We start from the raw sequence: 18,277 nt of genomic DNA on the forward strand, positions 1-18,277 counted from the left end.
TACCTCTCCCCCTCTCTACCTCGCTTTCCTCCTTTAAGACACTCCTTAAAACCTACCTTTTTACCAAGCTTTTGGTCATCTGACCTAATACCTCCTTCAGTGGCTTGGCATCCTATTTTGTAATGTTCCTGTAAAGCAACTTGGGACTCTTTATTACGTTAAAGGTGCTATATAAATGTAAGTTGTTGTTTTGGTGGTTTCTGCCCCAGTCAAGAACCAGTGCAGCTCCCTCTGGAAGCTCACATCAAATATGTTTCTCTCTCTCTCTTTCCTCCTGCCCTCCCTCTCCTCCTGTGCTCTCTCTCTCTCTCTCTAACACACAGACACACACACACACACCACTCTTTCTCAATGATACACACACACATGTGCATACATTATACTTTCACACCCTTTCACACTCAGTTCCATATTAAATATCACCATTCTCTATTTTCATTCAGGCACTTCTCTTTCTCTCTTTACTCCCAGTTTTTGTGCTTGGACTTAGTTTATTATTTTTGTTAATTGTGTTTTGAACTCGGGTGATTGAGCCAACCTATCCTGAAAACTATGAACAGTGTCTTTGCTGTAAGGGGAGCTGTTTGATTTGATTCGTGTCACTGGGGGCTCGGGTTATCCAAGCCAGGAGCCAATCTGGCCTAGTATGTGTGTGCTTATTTAAATGAGAGTCTGCTCAGTGAATCATCCCAGTAGCTGTGACCTGTCCTACAGCTGACCTCCATCATGAGAAGGAAGGTAGAAAGAAAGAAATAATATTTACATTGTACCCTTCACGGCCTCAAGACATTTCAAGATACTTTGCAGTCAATTAAGTACTTTGGAAGTGCAGTTACTGTTGTAATATAGGGAATATAGCTGCTAACTTGAACACAGCAAGATCGCACAAACAGAAATGCAATAATGGCCAGAGAATCTGTTTCGGGGATGTTGGTTGAGGAATAAATATTGGCCAGGACACTGGGGAGAACTCCACTGCTCTTCTTCAAAATAGTGTCATGGGATCTTTTCTGTCCACCTGAGAGAGCAGATGGAGGTTCGGTTCAACATCTCATCTGAAAGACATTAGTTAATCAAATGGCACACAGATGTATCATGCAAGCCAAAAGCGCATTGTTTGATTGAGCCAACTGCTTTCATCCCCTTCCCCGTGGACACGCAGCAGCATGACAGGGCCCTGCAATGTGCTGTACATAAAGGTAATCATGTTCTGACAGAAGTCCCAGCAATAATTTCTGCCTCTAGACTTTTGCTCCCCTCTCTGGAGCTTGGAGTCCCAATGTTGGAAATTTCACTTGAGTCTTGGATGTTGGTGATTTTCAGCTGCTGTGGATAAATTGTGTGTGATTGTGTGTGTACGAGAGTTGTAATTTTAACACACTTAGCAATTCAATGTCTGCAATTTAAAGTTCTCATCTTCGTATATAAATTCCTTCATGGTCTCACCCCTCCCTCCTCCAGCCCTACACTGACCCTACTCCCCTCCAAATTCTCTCTTCTTCCAACTTTAGCCTTTTGGGAATCCCTCTTCCTTTCTCCAGACCATTGGCAGCTGGGAGCTGATGAGAGTTTCATGGAGGCCCAGAGAAAGCCCCAGAGACTCCCAGACAAAGATAATTGCTTCCAGAGGGGAAATGCATCAGGATATACTCATCAGCCTGGCAGCTCCATAGGATGAAAAGAAGGTGTGATTCTACAAAATGTACTCATCAGGCAAGTGAAGGGTTTCTTCATGAAATACTATGATTTCTCTACCTTTAGCCTGTTAATTGAAGTTGTGGATAGTTATCTCTCTTGTTAACATTTGGAGTTGCAGTTTGATTACTGCCCTTTACCCCAAGCTCATCAGGTAACTTGTACAGATATCATTTCCACTACCCACAGCCTTTTCTACACAAATTACTACTCTACTCCTCTGTGTTCACATGAATCTCCAGCTATTTATACCTGCAACATTCAGAACATGGCAAAGATGGCAGAAAATTAAAATGCATGAAAGAAATCTGGGCCCCGAAGAGTCTCCCAAGTGTGCAATCCGGCACATACCCTGAGGAATGACATTCCACCTGGTGGACTCTCTAACCACTCATTCAATCATTGAGCTCTGAGCAGTCGCTTCTCACGGTGTAAAACTACACTGGCTTCTTTCGTGACAATATTAGAAATAGACACTTGCAATACTAGCTTTAGCCATAACATCAAGCCTCATTCTGATCATCTATCTTACCTAGTAGCTGATGGTTGCCTTTGCTAGAACAATGGCTATCTTCTACATTATCCTAAGAAAAACAGCCTTTGTTAGTCATCTCTGGCAAGCTGCTCGTAGTCTTTTGGAATCTTGACTAAATTTTGAACCTGTATGTTCCACCAAGAACTGGGGACATCCTTTCACAAAATAATTTGTGTTGGAACGACAATGTTTGAACAATGGTTTTATAGATAATTAAGAATACGCTGAACAAACCTCTATAATTCCGCATATATAACTACATATTGCCAGAATATAGCTGGGCCATACTTCAGAAAAGCAACTCTCTGGTGACACAAACGTAGCTACTCCCAGTGTGCCTCTAGGTATCAAGGATAAGTAACTGTCTCAAGAGAATGTAGTCTTCGGAGGATCTAAATCGAAAAGAAAGGAGTTGAATAGGATTTCAGTGGGCTCGTGCACCAGTATTCCCACTCCTGCTAAGCAAACACAAGTTCACACAGGCCAATTTTAACTCTCATGGGAAACCAACAGGAAATAGCGACATAGGATTTTTTTTACACCCTCCTGAAAGAGCAGACATGGCCTCAGTTTTAATGCCTCATCCAAAAGACAGTATTTCTGAGAGTGCAGCCCTCCCTCAATACTGCACTGATTTGTCAGACTAGATTTTGTACTCAAGTCTCTGAAGTGGGACTTGAACTCACAATCTTCTAACTCAGAAGTAAGACTGCTACCTACTGAACCACAGCTAACGCCAAAGGGTACAGACCCACTTCATTCCCACCAGTCGGGGAAAGTTCCTTATAGTCTCAACTCAAGGTAGCTGACTTCACTGGTGACTCCAGGATGGGGAGTCTGTGGAGTTGGAATAGAAAGCCAAAGTCTTGAAAAGGTAGCTTAGCAGTGTTTACACCTGGGTTGATATGGGGTAACAGATTTTAATATGGAGCAATGCATAACAAAAGTACAAAACACATCTGTGCTCCAAAGATGGAACTTTTCAGAGACAAATTAAGAAAATCAGGTGTTGCTTTATCTGGACAATTAAACAACAGGGTCCCACGTTAAAATATTGAGTTTTGTATTCCACAAGCCTTGCTGAAGCTGTATGGTCATGCTGACCCCCAGGTGTTAGAGGTGGAGCCATGAATCAATGATTCATAGGCACCTCAGATAGGACCGAATGTAGATAACTTATTTCATCGGCTAAACAAATTGGAGGTGATTTTCGTTCACCTGCCACCCTCTTTATGGGGCAATAAGCATACAAAAATTAAGCAAAAGCTTACTGACTGCCCAAGGCCCACCTGAATTGATAGTTGAGTGGGCTGTGAAATGGTCATCCAGCACTCTGTCTGGATCTAAGAGATTTTGTTACATTCAGGTACCAAGAAGTGGAGTGGGCTAACCAGCAAGGGTCCACTGCTGACTGGCAATTCCAAAAATGGGACTGATACCAAAGAAATTAATATTTATCGATCCAGGAGGAGCATAATATTGATGCCCACGCCCCTGCCCAGAGCCACTCTCACACCCTTGCCCCGAGCCGCTCCCACATCCCTGCCCAGAGCCACTCTCACACCCTTGGCCCGAGCCACTCCCACATCCCTGCCCAGAGCCACTCCCACATCCCTGCCCAGAGCCACTCTCACACCCCTGCCCAGAGCCACTCCCCGCCCCTGCCCAGAACCACTCTCACACCCCTGCCCAGAGCCACTCCCACACCCCTTCCCAGAGCCACTCCCACACCCCTGCCCAGAGGCACTCCCCGCCCCTGCCCAGAACCACTCTCACACCCCTGCCCAGAGCCACTCCCACACCCCTGCCCAGAGCCACTCCCACACCCCTTCCCAGAGCCACTCCCACACCCTTGCCCAGAGCCACTCCCACATCCCTTCCCACAGCCACTCCCACATCCCTTCCCAGAGCCACTTCCACACCCCTTCCCAGAGCCACTCCCACACCCCTTCCCAGAGCCACTCCCACACCCCTGCCCAGAGCCACTCCCACATCCCTTCCCAGAGCCAGTCCCACACCCCTTCCCAGAGCCACTCCCACACCCCGGCACTGAGCCAGTCCAGCACCCTTGCCCCGAGCCACTCCCACATCCCTGCCCAGAGCCACTCTCACACCCCTGCCCAGAGCCACTCCCCACCCCTGCCCAGAGCCACTCCCACACCCCTTCCCAGAGCCACTCCCATACCCCTGCCCAGAGCCACTCCCACACCCCTGCCCAGAGCCACTCCCCGCCCCTGCCCAGAACCACTCTCACACCCCTGCCCAGAGCCACTCCCACACCCCTTCCCAGAGCCACTCTCACACCCCTGCCCAGAGCAACTCCCACACCCCTGCCCAGAGCCACTCCCACACCCCTGCCCAGAGCCACTCCCACACCCCGGCCCCAAGCCACTCCAGCACCCTTGCCCCGAGCCACTCCCACACCCCTGCCCCGAGCCACTCCCACACCCCTGCACCGAGCTCACCTACACCTCTGTCCAGTGCCCTGCCCACACCCCTGCCCAGAGCCACTCCCACATCCCTTCCCAGAACCACTCCCACACCCCTGCCCCGAGCCACTCCCACACCCCTGCACAGAGCTCACCTACACCTCTGTCCAGTGCCCTGCCCACACCCCTGTCTAGTGCCATTCCCACACCCTTGTCCAGCGTTACTCCCACACCCCTGCCCAGAGCCCTGCCCACACCCCTGCCCAGCGCCACTCCCACACCCCTGCCCAGAGCTCACCTACACCCCTGTCCAGTGCCCTGCCCACACCCCTGTCCAGTGCCATTCCCACACCCCTGTCCAGCATTACTCCCACACCCCTGTCCAGAGCCCACCCAGAGTGCCACCCGATGCGCCCAAAATTGAAAATCACCATTTCATTTGGAAAAGCACTTTGAAAAATGTCAAGGCAATGATACAAGAGAGCACTGGTTAAGGTCTAGGATGAAAAAGTTTGAGACAATGTCAGGAAGAATTTTTTTATATAGAGGGTGATTAACAGCTGGAGTGGGCAGTTCAGGCCTGGGACTCTGTACAGTTCAATAAGCTGCTGTAATGGCTAGGCATTCTGGGAAATGGCCTTCATCATCCAAATCTAACTTATGAAATGTCACAGACTCTGTTACAATTTATTCAGCTCCTTCTGTTATCAAAGATTGGTAATTTCTTTTTGACATACAGCAGATTGTGACAGCTAATGCATAATTATTGATGAAGCCAGCTTGACTAAACACAATTCCTCCTCTGCAGGCTCACCTTACATGCCTCTCACCCTTTTTTTGGCCCCTGTGCTAATTAGTTCTTTGACAGTTTATCCATGCAACTATCTGCCTCTGTGTCCATTTGATGGCCCATTAACTGGAGGAGGAAGCTGTAGCAAGCCCTTTTCGGAGGAGCAGTGCTGACTCTCTAATTTGATGTAGGTTATACAGACTCGCTTCCTCTCTAGATTCTATGCACCTGTCTTTTTGTCTTCGGGTCTGCCCTTTGTTTGCTGAGTAGTTTCCATTTTGCCTCTACTTTATATTATTTTCAGATGATATTCTTGTCCCGTGTCTGATCTAATTATGGAAGTGCACAAATCTACCTCTTCCCTTCTGACCTGTTCCACATATCTCTGCTTTATATTTTCCTTTCTTGTCAGTTTTACACTTGAAAGACCAAGGACATGACCACAATATGAAAAGCAAAACAAGAGAACTTGGTGCAGGAGATATGGAATCCAATGACGATAAGTAGCAGTTCAAATACAAGTGCAGAGCAGTGCTGAAATAAAGTGATACAAAAGGATCAATTATGAAAGCTACTTACAAACTGAAGAGTTCTTAACTGAAAATAGCATACCTTGTATAAAGTAAAATACAGGAGAAATCAGCAGAAAGGAACAAAATATTGAAGGACAGCCAGTGGCATTGCTCATCATCCAGGCCCGAGGGTGAGGATTCTGATGTTTACCACTGTCCTGCTGCAGTGTAATGCAGTAGAGGATCACCCATCACTGTAATACAGCAAGTTTACTCACAACAGGCTGAAAAAATTATATACATTGCAAATATTATCTGTAAGACCTGAACATTACGGGCCTTAGACATCTTAATGGTAAGATCATTTACCTTACAATGCACGTAACCTTGTCTTACAATATCCTATTCTCAGCTACTGACATGAGAATTTTATTTTCAGTTGACTCTTCATGGTAGATTTGCTTAATTATTTGCAAATATTTACTTTTATTTCTGTTCTCCTGACTACTCAAAATCTTTATTTTTTTCCTCATTTGATTCTGAATGTTTTTTTATTCCTTCTTTAATTTTCCACTGTATTGAACAGTCCCCTGCAAAATGGAGCCTCCAATGACGAGCATCTTGTGTAGATGAACATTCATAATGTTCCAAGCCTGACTGACTGATTCTGGCAGCAATACCTCAACTCAGCACCAAAGCACCTCATATAAATTCCTATCAATCCCCAGCACGAACAGTAGTCTCCTCAGTGACCCAGAAAAATATTCCAACCAACATCGTCAGCTTCAATGTTTCTACTTAGTGGATTGAACTGTGTAACACACTAAAAAAATTAAATTTTAGATGGAAGATTGTCCATCACTAGAGCCTCATGATTGTTCTGGTTGGTTGTCTTGTGGCACAGGCTGCAGTGCTTGTGCTCTGGGTTTCTGTAATTCTGCAGAAACTGGGTGAAATCATTATATCCATCTCTCTCTCTCTCAGTCATTTTCTGTCTCTGCCTGCCTCTCTCTTTCTCAGTCATTTTCTCTCTTTCACTGTCATTTTGCATTTCTCTCTCTCTCTCTTTCTCTTTCTCTCACTCTCTCATTTCCCTCTCTGTCTCACACGCTTGCTGGAATTTTGTCAGAGAGGTGGGGGCCCTGACGACAGACCCAAAAGCCAGGGGCAACCTCACCACTGCTGTTTGTGGGACCCCAGCCGCATTTTCAGTTTGTCCGGCAACTAATTAGTTGTCGTCAGGGCTCCCTTTCCTTTAAAAGATGGGAAAATACTCACCCCACCCCCCCACCCCCCCAAGAGCTGCCGGCCAATCGGAGGGCTGGCAGCTCTTCGGTCTCTGCAGCGCCACCGGGAAGGTGGCCACTGCTGGCACTGCACCAACAGAGAGGACAACATGGAAGCAGGCACCCTCACTACTGGGGTCTGATATCACCGGGGTTAGTCAGGCATGCCGCAGTGAGGTGGGGAGGGGTGGGTTGATGAGGGCGGGGGGTGGTTGCCGTGGGAGTGGCCATTGCCACTCGGGGGGTGGGGGGGGCGCCCTCTTTGGGTCACAGAGTGCTCAATTAGGGAGGGCCCCTCTCCTCCAACACCAGCCTGCAGGGAGACCACCATAGTTCAGCAGGCGGTCTCCCCATGTGACGGAGGGCATACCAGTAAAATGCCAGCGAGGCAGGAAGATGCACTTAATTGGTCACTTAAGTGGCTCAATTGGTCACTGGACAGGAGGGCTGTCCTCCACCTTCCTTCCGCTGGTCAAATGCTAAAGTAAACGGTAAAATAATTGGCCTATCTTCAACCATGCCAAAAAATCCCAATCTTTCCCCCAAATAATAACAATCAATTAGTCCTTCAAGAATTCCAGGGTTTTCACCTCAGGGGCAGTATCCAGGAGTCTGTTCCAAGTGTCACTTGCTCTTTCTGTGAAGAAGAGTTCTCTGATATCAGTCGCAGATTTATCTTTCACTTGTTCGAACCTGTGTCTCCTTGTTGTACTCCTGCAATTATCAATTTCAAAAAGGATAATGCAGAAGGCACAAAATAAGAAAGAAAATGAGATGAATGAAGGACATCAAAAATTATTGAAGAGATAAATTTCCCAAATCAGATTCCAATTCCATCCATTCGAAGAGGGGGAAAAAGAACTTGGAAAAACAAATTCACATTAATATCGCACCTTTCATGTCATCGCAATAAATCGAGTACTTTTTAAAGTGTCACTGTTGTTTTGGAGGGAAATGTGGCATCCAATTTGTGCACAACATAATTCCATAAAGAACTATGAGATAAATGATCAGTTAATATTTTTTGTTGATGTTGTTTGAGGGATGAATATTGGCCAGGACACCAGGGATAACTCCTCTGCTCTTCCTTGAAATAGTGCAGGGGGATCATTTCCATATACCTAAGAGGCCAACGGGGCCTCTGTTTAATGTCTCATCTGAAAGCTGGCACCTCTGACAGTGCAGCACTCCCTCAGCAAAGTGCTTGCTTTATTGTGTGCTCAAGTCTCTGGAGTGGGACTTGAAACCACAACCTTCTGACTCAATGATAAGAATAGTAACACTGAGCCACAACTGTACATTATTACACTTTAAAGTAAACAGTACAAGAATAGAAAAAAATACCTCAGAGGGCCTGTGGAGCTGCCTACAGGAGTCTTGGAACTGCGCCATATTGCTTTGATGGTGGAGAGGAGGCCCTGGAAAGGGACATAATGAAAATCTTCATTTTGCCACCTTCTGCTCCAAATAAAGGAAGGAGACCTTTTTGGGAGGATTGGGGAGGTTAGGTACAGATGTTGGCCTTTCAGTCTCTCGGGCCGAGTTTCAATTTAATTAGATCATGCCTGATCTGTACCTCAACTCTATTTGTCAACCTTCGCCCTATATCCTTTGATATCCATACCTAACAATTAGTTATGCCAGGACTGTTGTGGGATGTGGGACCACCTTAAGAAGCTGTAAGTGAAGATCACCGGAGGAAGCGATGTCATGTCACACATGACCAGGGAGTTGTGGGTGTAGCCAGACGTGTCTCTAACTCTGCTCCAAAGAGTAAGGATTTCTCTCTACATGCATCTTTCTATTTATTTGCCGTCCAGCGCTGTATATTCTTTCTGGAATGCACTGCCTGAGAGTGTGGTCAGGGCAGGTTCAATTGAGGCATGCAACAGGCAATTGGGCTGTTATTTGAAAAGGAAGAATTTGCAGGGTTATGGGGAGAAGGTGGGGGAATGGCACTAGGTGAATTGCTCATTCAGAGAGCCGGTGCAGACAAGATGGGCCGAATTGTTTCCTTCTGCATTGTAACAATTCTGTGATTCTGTAGTGTGCTTGTGTAGTAGCTGTATGCATATCTGTTCCAGTTACGTTATCATAAAAACCCCACATATTCTTTGGATATTGCTTGGAATCCTGTGAATCTTACAACAGTTCACATACCAAAGGAACAAGTAATAATACAAGTACTTTTGTAAAGTCAGCAGCAGCACTCGTGCCACTCCTGATTGACTTAAAGGGGAAGGGTGCTATGTGATCCATTATTGACTTAAAGGGGAAGAGTACTATCAGATAAATAATTGATTTAAAGGGGAAGGTACAATGGGAGAAATAATCGATTTAAAGTCCTAACTCCCTTTTATTTCCAAATGCCTCTTGTAATAAACAACAGCTGAGTGTGAAGGATGCTTCTATATTTGCTGGCTGGCATCATGTCAGCTGTTGGGAGGAGTGAATGTACTCCATCGCCAATGACGCGGTGGGGAGTTTCACTCTTTCATGCCAACCAGGGGCTGCAGTTTCCATGGTTTCTGTGTTATCCAGGTCAGTGCAACTTCCTAATTGGCACTGATCAGCTGAAAAAAGGCCAAAGTCCATTTTCCTTCAGGGAGCTGTTCCTGGCACCAGTTACAACGAGTTTCGTATCTTAGCTTGTGGCATTAAAACATCATTAAAGTAAAATATCATCTGCTGTTCCAACAAGTCTGATGCAACTGTTGCAGTTTTAAAGTATATATTCCATGCATATCATAGAAAGACAGGAAGACTTGCATTTCTGTAGCAGAGTTCATGACCTCAGGACAACCCAAAGTCCTTCACAATCAATGAAGTTACTGTTGTAATGCAGGAAGCTCAGCTGCCAATTTGTGCCTAGCAAGTTCCCACAAACAGCAATGTGATGACGACCAGGTAATCTGTTTTTATTGATGCTGATTGAGAGATAAATATCTTCCAGGACAGCACGGAGAACTCCTCTAGTCTTTGTCTTTTGCATCTACCTGAGAGGGCAGACGGGGCCTCCGTTTAATGTCTCATCTAAAAGACGGCACCTCCCACAGTGGCAACAGTCCCTCAGTACTTCACTGGTGCATCAGCCTAGATACTGTGCTCAAGTCTCTGGAGTGGGACCTGAACTCACAGCCCTCTGGATCAGAAACTACCAACTGATTCACAGCTGTTGCAGAATAACCTTTGTGTTGTGGGTCCTACCATTCACTCTGTGGCACTTTATTCTTTACCACTAACTAGTGACATCTGGTGAAGCTTATCTTTGCTAATGAAAGTGAGGATGTTCGTGCTGGGGAATGAAACTCTTCCCATTGCAGGTACTCAGTGTTAGTATCACACTGTGCTTCATTTGGGTGGAGAATTAGTAATGCGGGATCATCCATTTAATTTCTGCTTCTGGGGCGTGCAGCCCAAGGAATCTGATAAAACTGTTGTACAACCTTCCTTTGTCGCTGCGATGTTACCTATCTTTGGGAATGTAACGATTTTCCAATGGCATTCCTACCTTCAGGTTGGGAGAGAAGAAAGGGATAAGCAGCAGTCTCACTGTTAGAATTGGACAGGTGGCTGCACTGTTTCTATTACCCTGCCTATCCATAAACAAATTTTACACGACTGACATACTTTAAATGTTAGAAAATTTATAATTGTTGCATATTGTTTCTAAATTGCATCAGAAGGTTGCATTTTAACTAGGTCCCAGTTGCCTTTTAGTAAAACTCATAATAAATTTGTTGAGAAATGCTAAATACCCAATTACATTTTTCAACTGAGGTTAATAAAATACATATAAACGATCACTGAATAATTTTTTGTTCAGTCTAATTACCACACATACTTAAAGACAAATACCACTGAGCAATGAGTGTGATCCAGGATGTGCATTTTTAAGTCAGTATTGCAAAGAAAACTGACTAAAAAATGAAAGCGACAATTATTTTCTCTTTTACAAAGAAGGATCTCTTTTTAGCAATAGTCTTTAAATAACACAACACAATTTCAATTAGCATTCCGATTCCATCAACACTGAAGGTGAACAAGCAGAAAATAAATGCACGACTGACATTAGCTATTTCAATTTTGTCATTTTCAAAGCGTATTCTTTATGAAAAATACTGTATCTTTACACCATGTTAAATACCTCATGTATATACAGGTGGGTTGTTAAAGACAAGGACCCAGAATAAAATCTGTACAAGCTCTTTGCTTTCTTGTTTTAAAAAATACTGCACAAATAAAGTCAGTACAAACCGAAACAAAAAAAATTCAGTCAAGTCCACGTTACTTTCTGCCTGACCTCTGACAGCAGTATCTCCGCATTAACGCAATGATTTATGTCTTCGGCCACAAGGCAACCTTAGTGTCTTTCAACTGTCTATGCCTAGTCCTCATTTAGTTCATCATTGTGGATGGCAATGAGCTGAAGAGCATCGCAATGGGTCAGGTCATTTGTTATAGACCTACTAGATATGGCTGCCGGAGCATGTCACTGTCGCAATTGTGCTCAGTTCCGCACCAGCTTCTCTGTGGGTATCTGCGGTGTCCTCCTGGGCTTGCACTTTGTACTGCTTGTGAGCCAGGTGTCCCTGATGCACTCCGCAATAACTTAGCGTTGGCTGGTCGTAGGTGAGGAAGGATGAGACGCTCATGGCGATGGGGATCTGGAAGTGGAAGAAAAGACAATGCAGTTGAAAATACCACTTATGTTGTCTTTTTAAAAATTGTGCCAGTGCTATGAGACTACCTAACACAGTGTAACTTAACTAAAACAGCAAAATACTGCAGCTGCTGGAAATCTGAACTAAAAACAGAAAATGCTGGAAATACTCAGCAGGCCTGGTAGCATCTGTGGAGAGAGAAACAGAGTTAACGTTTCAGGTCAATGACCTTTCATCAGAACTGGAAAGAAAGATGAACACATTTTATAAAGCAAATACAGAGGGCAAGGAAAGGGTAGTGGGGGGGGGGGGGAGGGGGTGGCAACCTTTGGGGTGAAGGGGGTGCATTTGTTGCTGGCAACGAAGAACAAAGGGGAAGGTCTATAATAGTATAATATGGGCGGCACAGTGGCGCAGTGGTTAGCACCGCAGCCTCACAGCTCCAGCGACCTGGGTTCAATTCTGGGTACTGCCTGTGTGGAGTTTGCAGGTTCTCCCTGTGTCTGCGTGAGTTTCCTCCGGGTGCTCCGGTTTCCTCCCACATGCCAAAGACTTGCAGGTTGATAGGTAAATTGGCCATTATAAATTGCCCCTAGTGTAGGTAGGTGGTAGGGAAATATAGGGGACAGGTGGGGATGTGGTAGGAATATGGAATTAGTGTAGGATTAGTATAAATGGGTGGTTGATGGTCGGCACAGACTCGGTGGGCCGAAGGGCCTGTTTCAGTGTTGTATCTCTAAATAAAAATAAAATAAATAAAATAAAATAGTGGTGAGGACAGGAGTGATTAAATAATGACAGGGATGATGGTGCAAGGCAAAATGGGTTATTATTGGGACAAGTAAAGAAACAAAAGATGGGTCCAGAGGAGGTGTGAGTAGTTATAGAATGCCCAAGAGAAAATGGCAGCAGTGATAAAGACCTCAACTAAATTTGTTTAATGCTAATTAAAGCAAAATACTGCAGATGCTGGAAAGCTGAAATAAAAACAGAAAATGTTAGAGACACTCAGCAGGTCAGCCAGCATCTGTGAAGGGAGAAGCACATTAAGTCTCTTTTTCTCCACAGATGCTGTCTGACCTGCTGAGTATTTACAGCATTTTCTGTGTGTATTTTTAATCCTAATGTTATTGAAGGACATCAGGGCCAATATTATGTTTTAGGCCCCAGCTGTTGTATTGTGTCTAACTCTGAGCACAAAGTCCCATCTTCACACTGAGGATACCCTCCGTCGTGTTGTGTGGCACTACCACCATGCTAAATGGGATAGATTTCGAACAGATCTAGCAATGCAAAACTGGGCATCCATGAGGCGCTGTGGGCCATCAGCAGCAGCAGAATTGTATTCAACCACAATCTGCAACCTCATGGCCTGGCATATCTCCCAATTTACCATTACCATCAGGCCAGGAGACCAACCCTGGTTCAATCAAGTGTGCAGGTGGGCATGCCAGGAGCAGCACCAGGCATATCTCAAAATGAGGTGTTAACCTGGTGAAGCTACAACCCAGGACTACTTGCATGCCAAACTGCGTAAGAAGCATGTGATAGACAGAGCTAAGCGATCCCATAAACAACTGATCAGATCTAAACTCTGCAGTCCTGCCACATCCAGCTGTGAATCGTGGTGTATAATTAAACAACTAACTGGAGGAGGCGGCTCCACAAATATCCCCATCCTCAATGATGGGGGAGCCCAGCACATCAGTGCAAAAGATAAGGCTGAAGCATCTGCAACAATCTTCAGCCAGAAGTGGCGAGTGGATGATCAATCTCAGCCTCCTCCTGAAGTCCCCAGCATCACAGATGCCAGTCTTCCACCAATTCGATTCACTCCAAGTGATATCAAGAAACGACTGAAGGCATTGGATACTGTAAAGGCTATGGACCTTGACAATATTGCGACAATAGTACTGAAGACCTGTGCTTCAGAATTTTATGCGCCTCTAGCCAAGCTGTTCCAGTATAGCTACAACACTGGCATCTACCCAGCAATCTGGAAAATTGCCCAGGTATATCTTGTACACAAAAAGTAAGACAAGTCCAACCCGACCAATTACCGCCCCATCAGTCTACTCTCAATCATCAATAAAGTGATCGAAGGGGTCGTCGACAGTGCTATCACGCTGCACTTGCTTAGGAATAACCTGCTCACTGATGCTCAGTTTGGGTTCCACCAGGGCCACTCAGCTCCAGAGCTCATTACAGCCTTGGTTCAAACATGGACAAAAGATCTGAACTCAAGAGGTGAGGTGAGAGTGACTGCCCTTGACATCAAGGCAGCATTTGACTGAGTATGGCATCAAGGAGCCCTAGCAAATCTGGAGTCAATGGGAATCAGGGTGAAAACTCTCCGCTGGTTGGAGTCATACCTAGCGCAAAGGAAGATGGTTGTGGTTGTTGGAGGTCAATCATCTCAGCTCCAGGACATCACTGCAGGAGCTCCTCAGGGTAGTGTCCTGGGCCCAACCATCTTCATCTGCTTCATCAATGACCTTCCTTCAGTCATAAGGTCAGAAATGGGGATGTTTGCTGATGATTGCACAATGTTCAGCACCATTCGCGACTCCTCAGTTACTGAAGCAGTCCATGCAGAAATGCAGCAAGACCTGGACAATATCCACGCTTGGGCTGCTAAATGGCAAATAACATTCGCCCCACACAAGTGCCAGGCAATGGCCATCTCCAGCGAGAGAATCTAACCATCTCCCCATGACATTCAATGGCATTACGATCACTGAATCCCCTACTATCAACATCCTAGGGGTTACCATTGACCAGAAACTGAACTGGAGTAGCCATATAAATAGCATGGCTACAAAAGCAGGTCAGAGGCTAGGAATCCTGCGGTGAGTAACTCACCTCCTGACTCCCCAAAGCCTGTCCACCATCTACAAGGCACAAATCAGGAGTGTGATGGAATACTCTCCACTTGCCTGGATGGGTGCAACACTCAAGAAGCTCGACACCATCCAGGACAAAGCAGTCCGCTTGATTGGTACCCCATCCACAAACATTCACTCCCTCCACCACCGACGCACAGTGGCAGCAGTGTGTACCATCTACAAGATGCACTGCAGCACCGCATCAAGGCTCCTTAGACAGCACCTTCCAAACCTGCGACCTCTACCAACTAGAAAGACAAGGGCAGCAAATGTATAGGAACACCACCACCTGTAAGTGCCTCTCCAAGTCACACACCATCCTGACTTGGAACTATATCGCTGTTCCTTCACTGTCGCTGGGTCAAAATCCTGGAACTCCCTTCCTAACAGCACTGTGGGTATACCTACGTCAACAGTTCAAGAAGGCGGTTCACCGTCCCCATTTCTGACCTTTTGACTGAAGGAAGGTCATTGATGAAGCAGCTGAAGATGGTTGGGCCTAGGACACTACCATGAGGAGCTCCTGCAGTGATGTCCTGGAGCTGAGATGATTGACCTCCAACAACTACAACCATCTTCCTTTGCGCTAGGTATGACTCCAAGGGCAATTAGGGATGGGCAATAAATGCTGACCTAGCCAGCGATGCCTGTATACCATGTACGAATAAATAAAAAAACTACACTTTAGGAAGGATGTCAAGACCTTGGTGAGGGTGCAGAAAAGATTTGTTCGAATGGTATTAGGGATGCGGGACATCAATTACATGGACAGACTAGAGAAGCTGGGGTTCTACTTAGAGCTGAGTTGGTTAAGGGGATGGTAGATAGAGGTGTTCAAAATTATGAAGGATTTTGATAGAGTAAATAGGAGGAACTGTTTCTAGTGGCAGTAGTCAGTAACCAGAGAACACAAATTTAAGATAATTGGCAAAAGAATCAGAGGGGAGACAAGGAGAAATTGTTTTATGCAGCAAGTTGTTATGATCTGGAATGCACAACCTGAAAGGGTGGTGGAAGCAGATTCAATAGTGACTTTCAAATGAAAATTGGATAATTTGCAAGGGAAGAGCAGGGGAATGACTCTGACTGAATAGCTCTTTCAAGGAGTTGGTACAGACACGATGGACCACATGGCCTCTTTCTGTACTGTATCATTCTATGAGTGGGGCACATCCATGGGCTGCTACAAATATTAACAACTCTAGTCAGATCAAACTTTTGACATTTTCACATATTTAAATAATAGGATGACACAGCACAGAAGGAGGTCATTCAATCCATCGTGCCTGTGCTTGTGCTTTGAAAGAGCTATCCAATTTGTCCCACTCCACAGCGCTTTGCCCATAGCCCTATGAATTCTCCAGGGTTCTATATACCAGCTGTAGTATGTTTGTTTGGTACACTACCACCTTAATTAGTCTAGCCAAGAGAGATACTTCAGTCTGGGATGTTAGAACATTGGGATTTATTTTACTAGAACTATATACATCTTCACACTGGACTGTGTGACTTCAACAAGGCCATGCTGTATCTAGCTTCAAGTCTCTCTCACATGTGATCATTTACATCATCATGGCAGGAGGTATTCTTTACACTCCCTCAAGATTATCCCTTTCAGACCTTGATACTACATCACCTGCCTCTGGAGAGAGCTCTGGTGGCTAGGTGGTTGTCCCTTTGGAAGGTGAGGCTGACTGCACCATTGGTGGGCACAGGCTGGTCCGTCATTCACAAGATTTTAAGAGGCATCACTGCCCTGTTTATGCCAGGCTGGAGATTCCGAATCTCCCTGAATTCTGTTTATTAGAATCAAATCATTCCACAGCACAGCCTGAGGCCATTCAGCCCATCGAGCCTGTGCCAGCTCTCTGGAAGGGCTGCCCACTTAGTCCCTTGCCCCAAACCCTTCTAACGTTTTCTTTTTCAAATATTTTACCCACTCAACTTTTAAAAGTTATTGTTGATTCTGCTTCCACCATTGGTCTGCTTGGTCATACTATGTCCTTAAAACCTTCTGCCAAAAGCAAGATATCCTGACCTCTCCCTTAAACACATATTTTGGCCTCTTGATGAAAGGAAATGCCATCTCTTAAGCTTCCTTGTAACACACAGTATGCCAATAATTTTGGAATGATTTATTCAGCCTAAAACCGACAATGTGATGCTATTGGTGTTGTTTTCAGAAACTAACACACAGGCCGAGATAGTCCACTGCTTGGTGCATTGTCCAGCGAAGCTGGCACTACTTTAACCTGACAATGAGAACATGGGCCTGGGAAAGGGATTTGCGAACAAACAGTAACATAGGAACAGCAGTAGGCCATTCAACCCCTCAAGCCTGTTCTACCATTCAAGTAGATAATGGTTAATCTGTATCTCAACTCCAGTTATCTATAATCTCTTGACACCCTTACCTAACAAAATTCTATTGATCTCAGTCTTGAGAGACTGGCAATACCCGTATTTGTGTGGTACCTTTTCACATTGAAGCATTCAAGTTGTTTTAAAAATGAATTGGTTTCATGCCACCAACATCCCACAGATAACCATCAGCTAAATGACTGATTGATTGAGTGGTTGAGGGTGGAATTCTGAATGGGAGACAGGGAAAACTCCATGTCCTTCATATAGTGCCCATGGGATTGTCAACCTCCAGCTGAACGACAACACGGGCAAACACTTCCAGAGTCCGCATTACTACCAGCCGAATATTGAAATGGCATTGTGATACTGAAATAGACATCATATTACAGTAATAAAGTTATTCAAATATTAGGAAAGGCTTTATTCCTGTGAATTATTTACCCTCAGCTATTAAGTTAAACACCTGAAATATAACTTGCATTTATATTGTGCCTTTAACATGGCAAACTTCTCAGACTATTCGATAGGGCCAGACCTAGAGTAGGAAGGAAGCTAGATTATGTGACTGGAGGCAACAGTCAGAGACAAGGGTTTTAAAGAGGCTATAGTGCAGTACTGAGAAGTAATGAGAAGCTTTTTATGTTGTCTGATGCAACATAAATGAGATGTGTGGAGTTAAGGTTGTTTAAGATCTCAAACGGATTTTTTAACAACTAACAAGTATATACAGTGCAGAGCTAACCATTTATAGGACCTGCCTCTTGGTGTTACAGTTACAGAGTGAGAATGGCATGTAGTCACATGACTGCATCCTGGTATTCAGCTCATTAGCATACTAAGATCTTAAAGGGACGTCACTCTTTAAGGCAATCATACAACAAACATCCCTCTTGTTTCCAAAGATAAGTCTCGTATGCTAAAAGCAGAAACATATAAAATTAGGTAACATCAAAATTATTTACATATTGATAGAGATTATGAACTTTACAAGTATAGAGGCTCAAAAGTCCAGCACCTCATCTCAAAGATCCAACAAACAATGCTTCAACTCATTCCTCCTCTGCCTCTTCAGGGCATTGCATGTCCTTCGCCTCTCCTCATCCTCCACATTTGAAGG

At 45.0% G+C, this 18,277-nt stretch overlaps 2 protein-coding genes across 2 annotated transcripts in view; one reads left to right on the forward strand and one right to left on the reverse strand.

The window, feature by feature from the left end:
- LOC137380511 (catenin alpha-3-like) overlaps positions 1-18,277 on the forward strand; it is a 2,550,805-nt gene that overhangs the window by 524,653 nt on the left and 2,007,875 nt on the right. The window lies entirely within an intron of this gene.
- Positions 10,955-18,277, reverse strand: part of LOC137380512 (leucine-rich repeat transmembrane neuronal protein 3-like) — a 477,263-nt gene continuing 469,940 nt past the window's right edge. Inside the window, exon 3 of the mRNA XM_068052423.1 lies at positions 10,955-11,914. Within this exon, the coding sequence (XP_067908524.1) occupies positions 11,717-11,914 (198 nt within the window). The 3' untranslated portion in view covers positions 10,955-11,716. The remainder of the gene's footprint in view (positions 11,915-18,277) is intronic.

This window comes from Heterodontus francisci, chromosome 20 (genome assembly GCF_036365525.1).
Source record: "Heterodontus francisci isolate sHetFra1 chromosome 20, sHetFra1.hap1, whole genome shotgun sequence".
Classification (NCBI taxonomy): Eukaryota; Metazoa; Chordata; class Chondrichthyes; order Heterodontiformes; family Heterodontidae; genus Heterodontus; species Heterodontus francisci.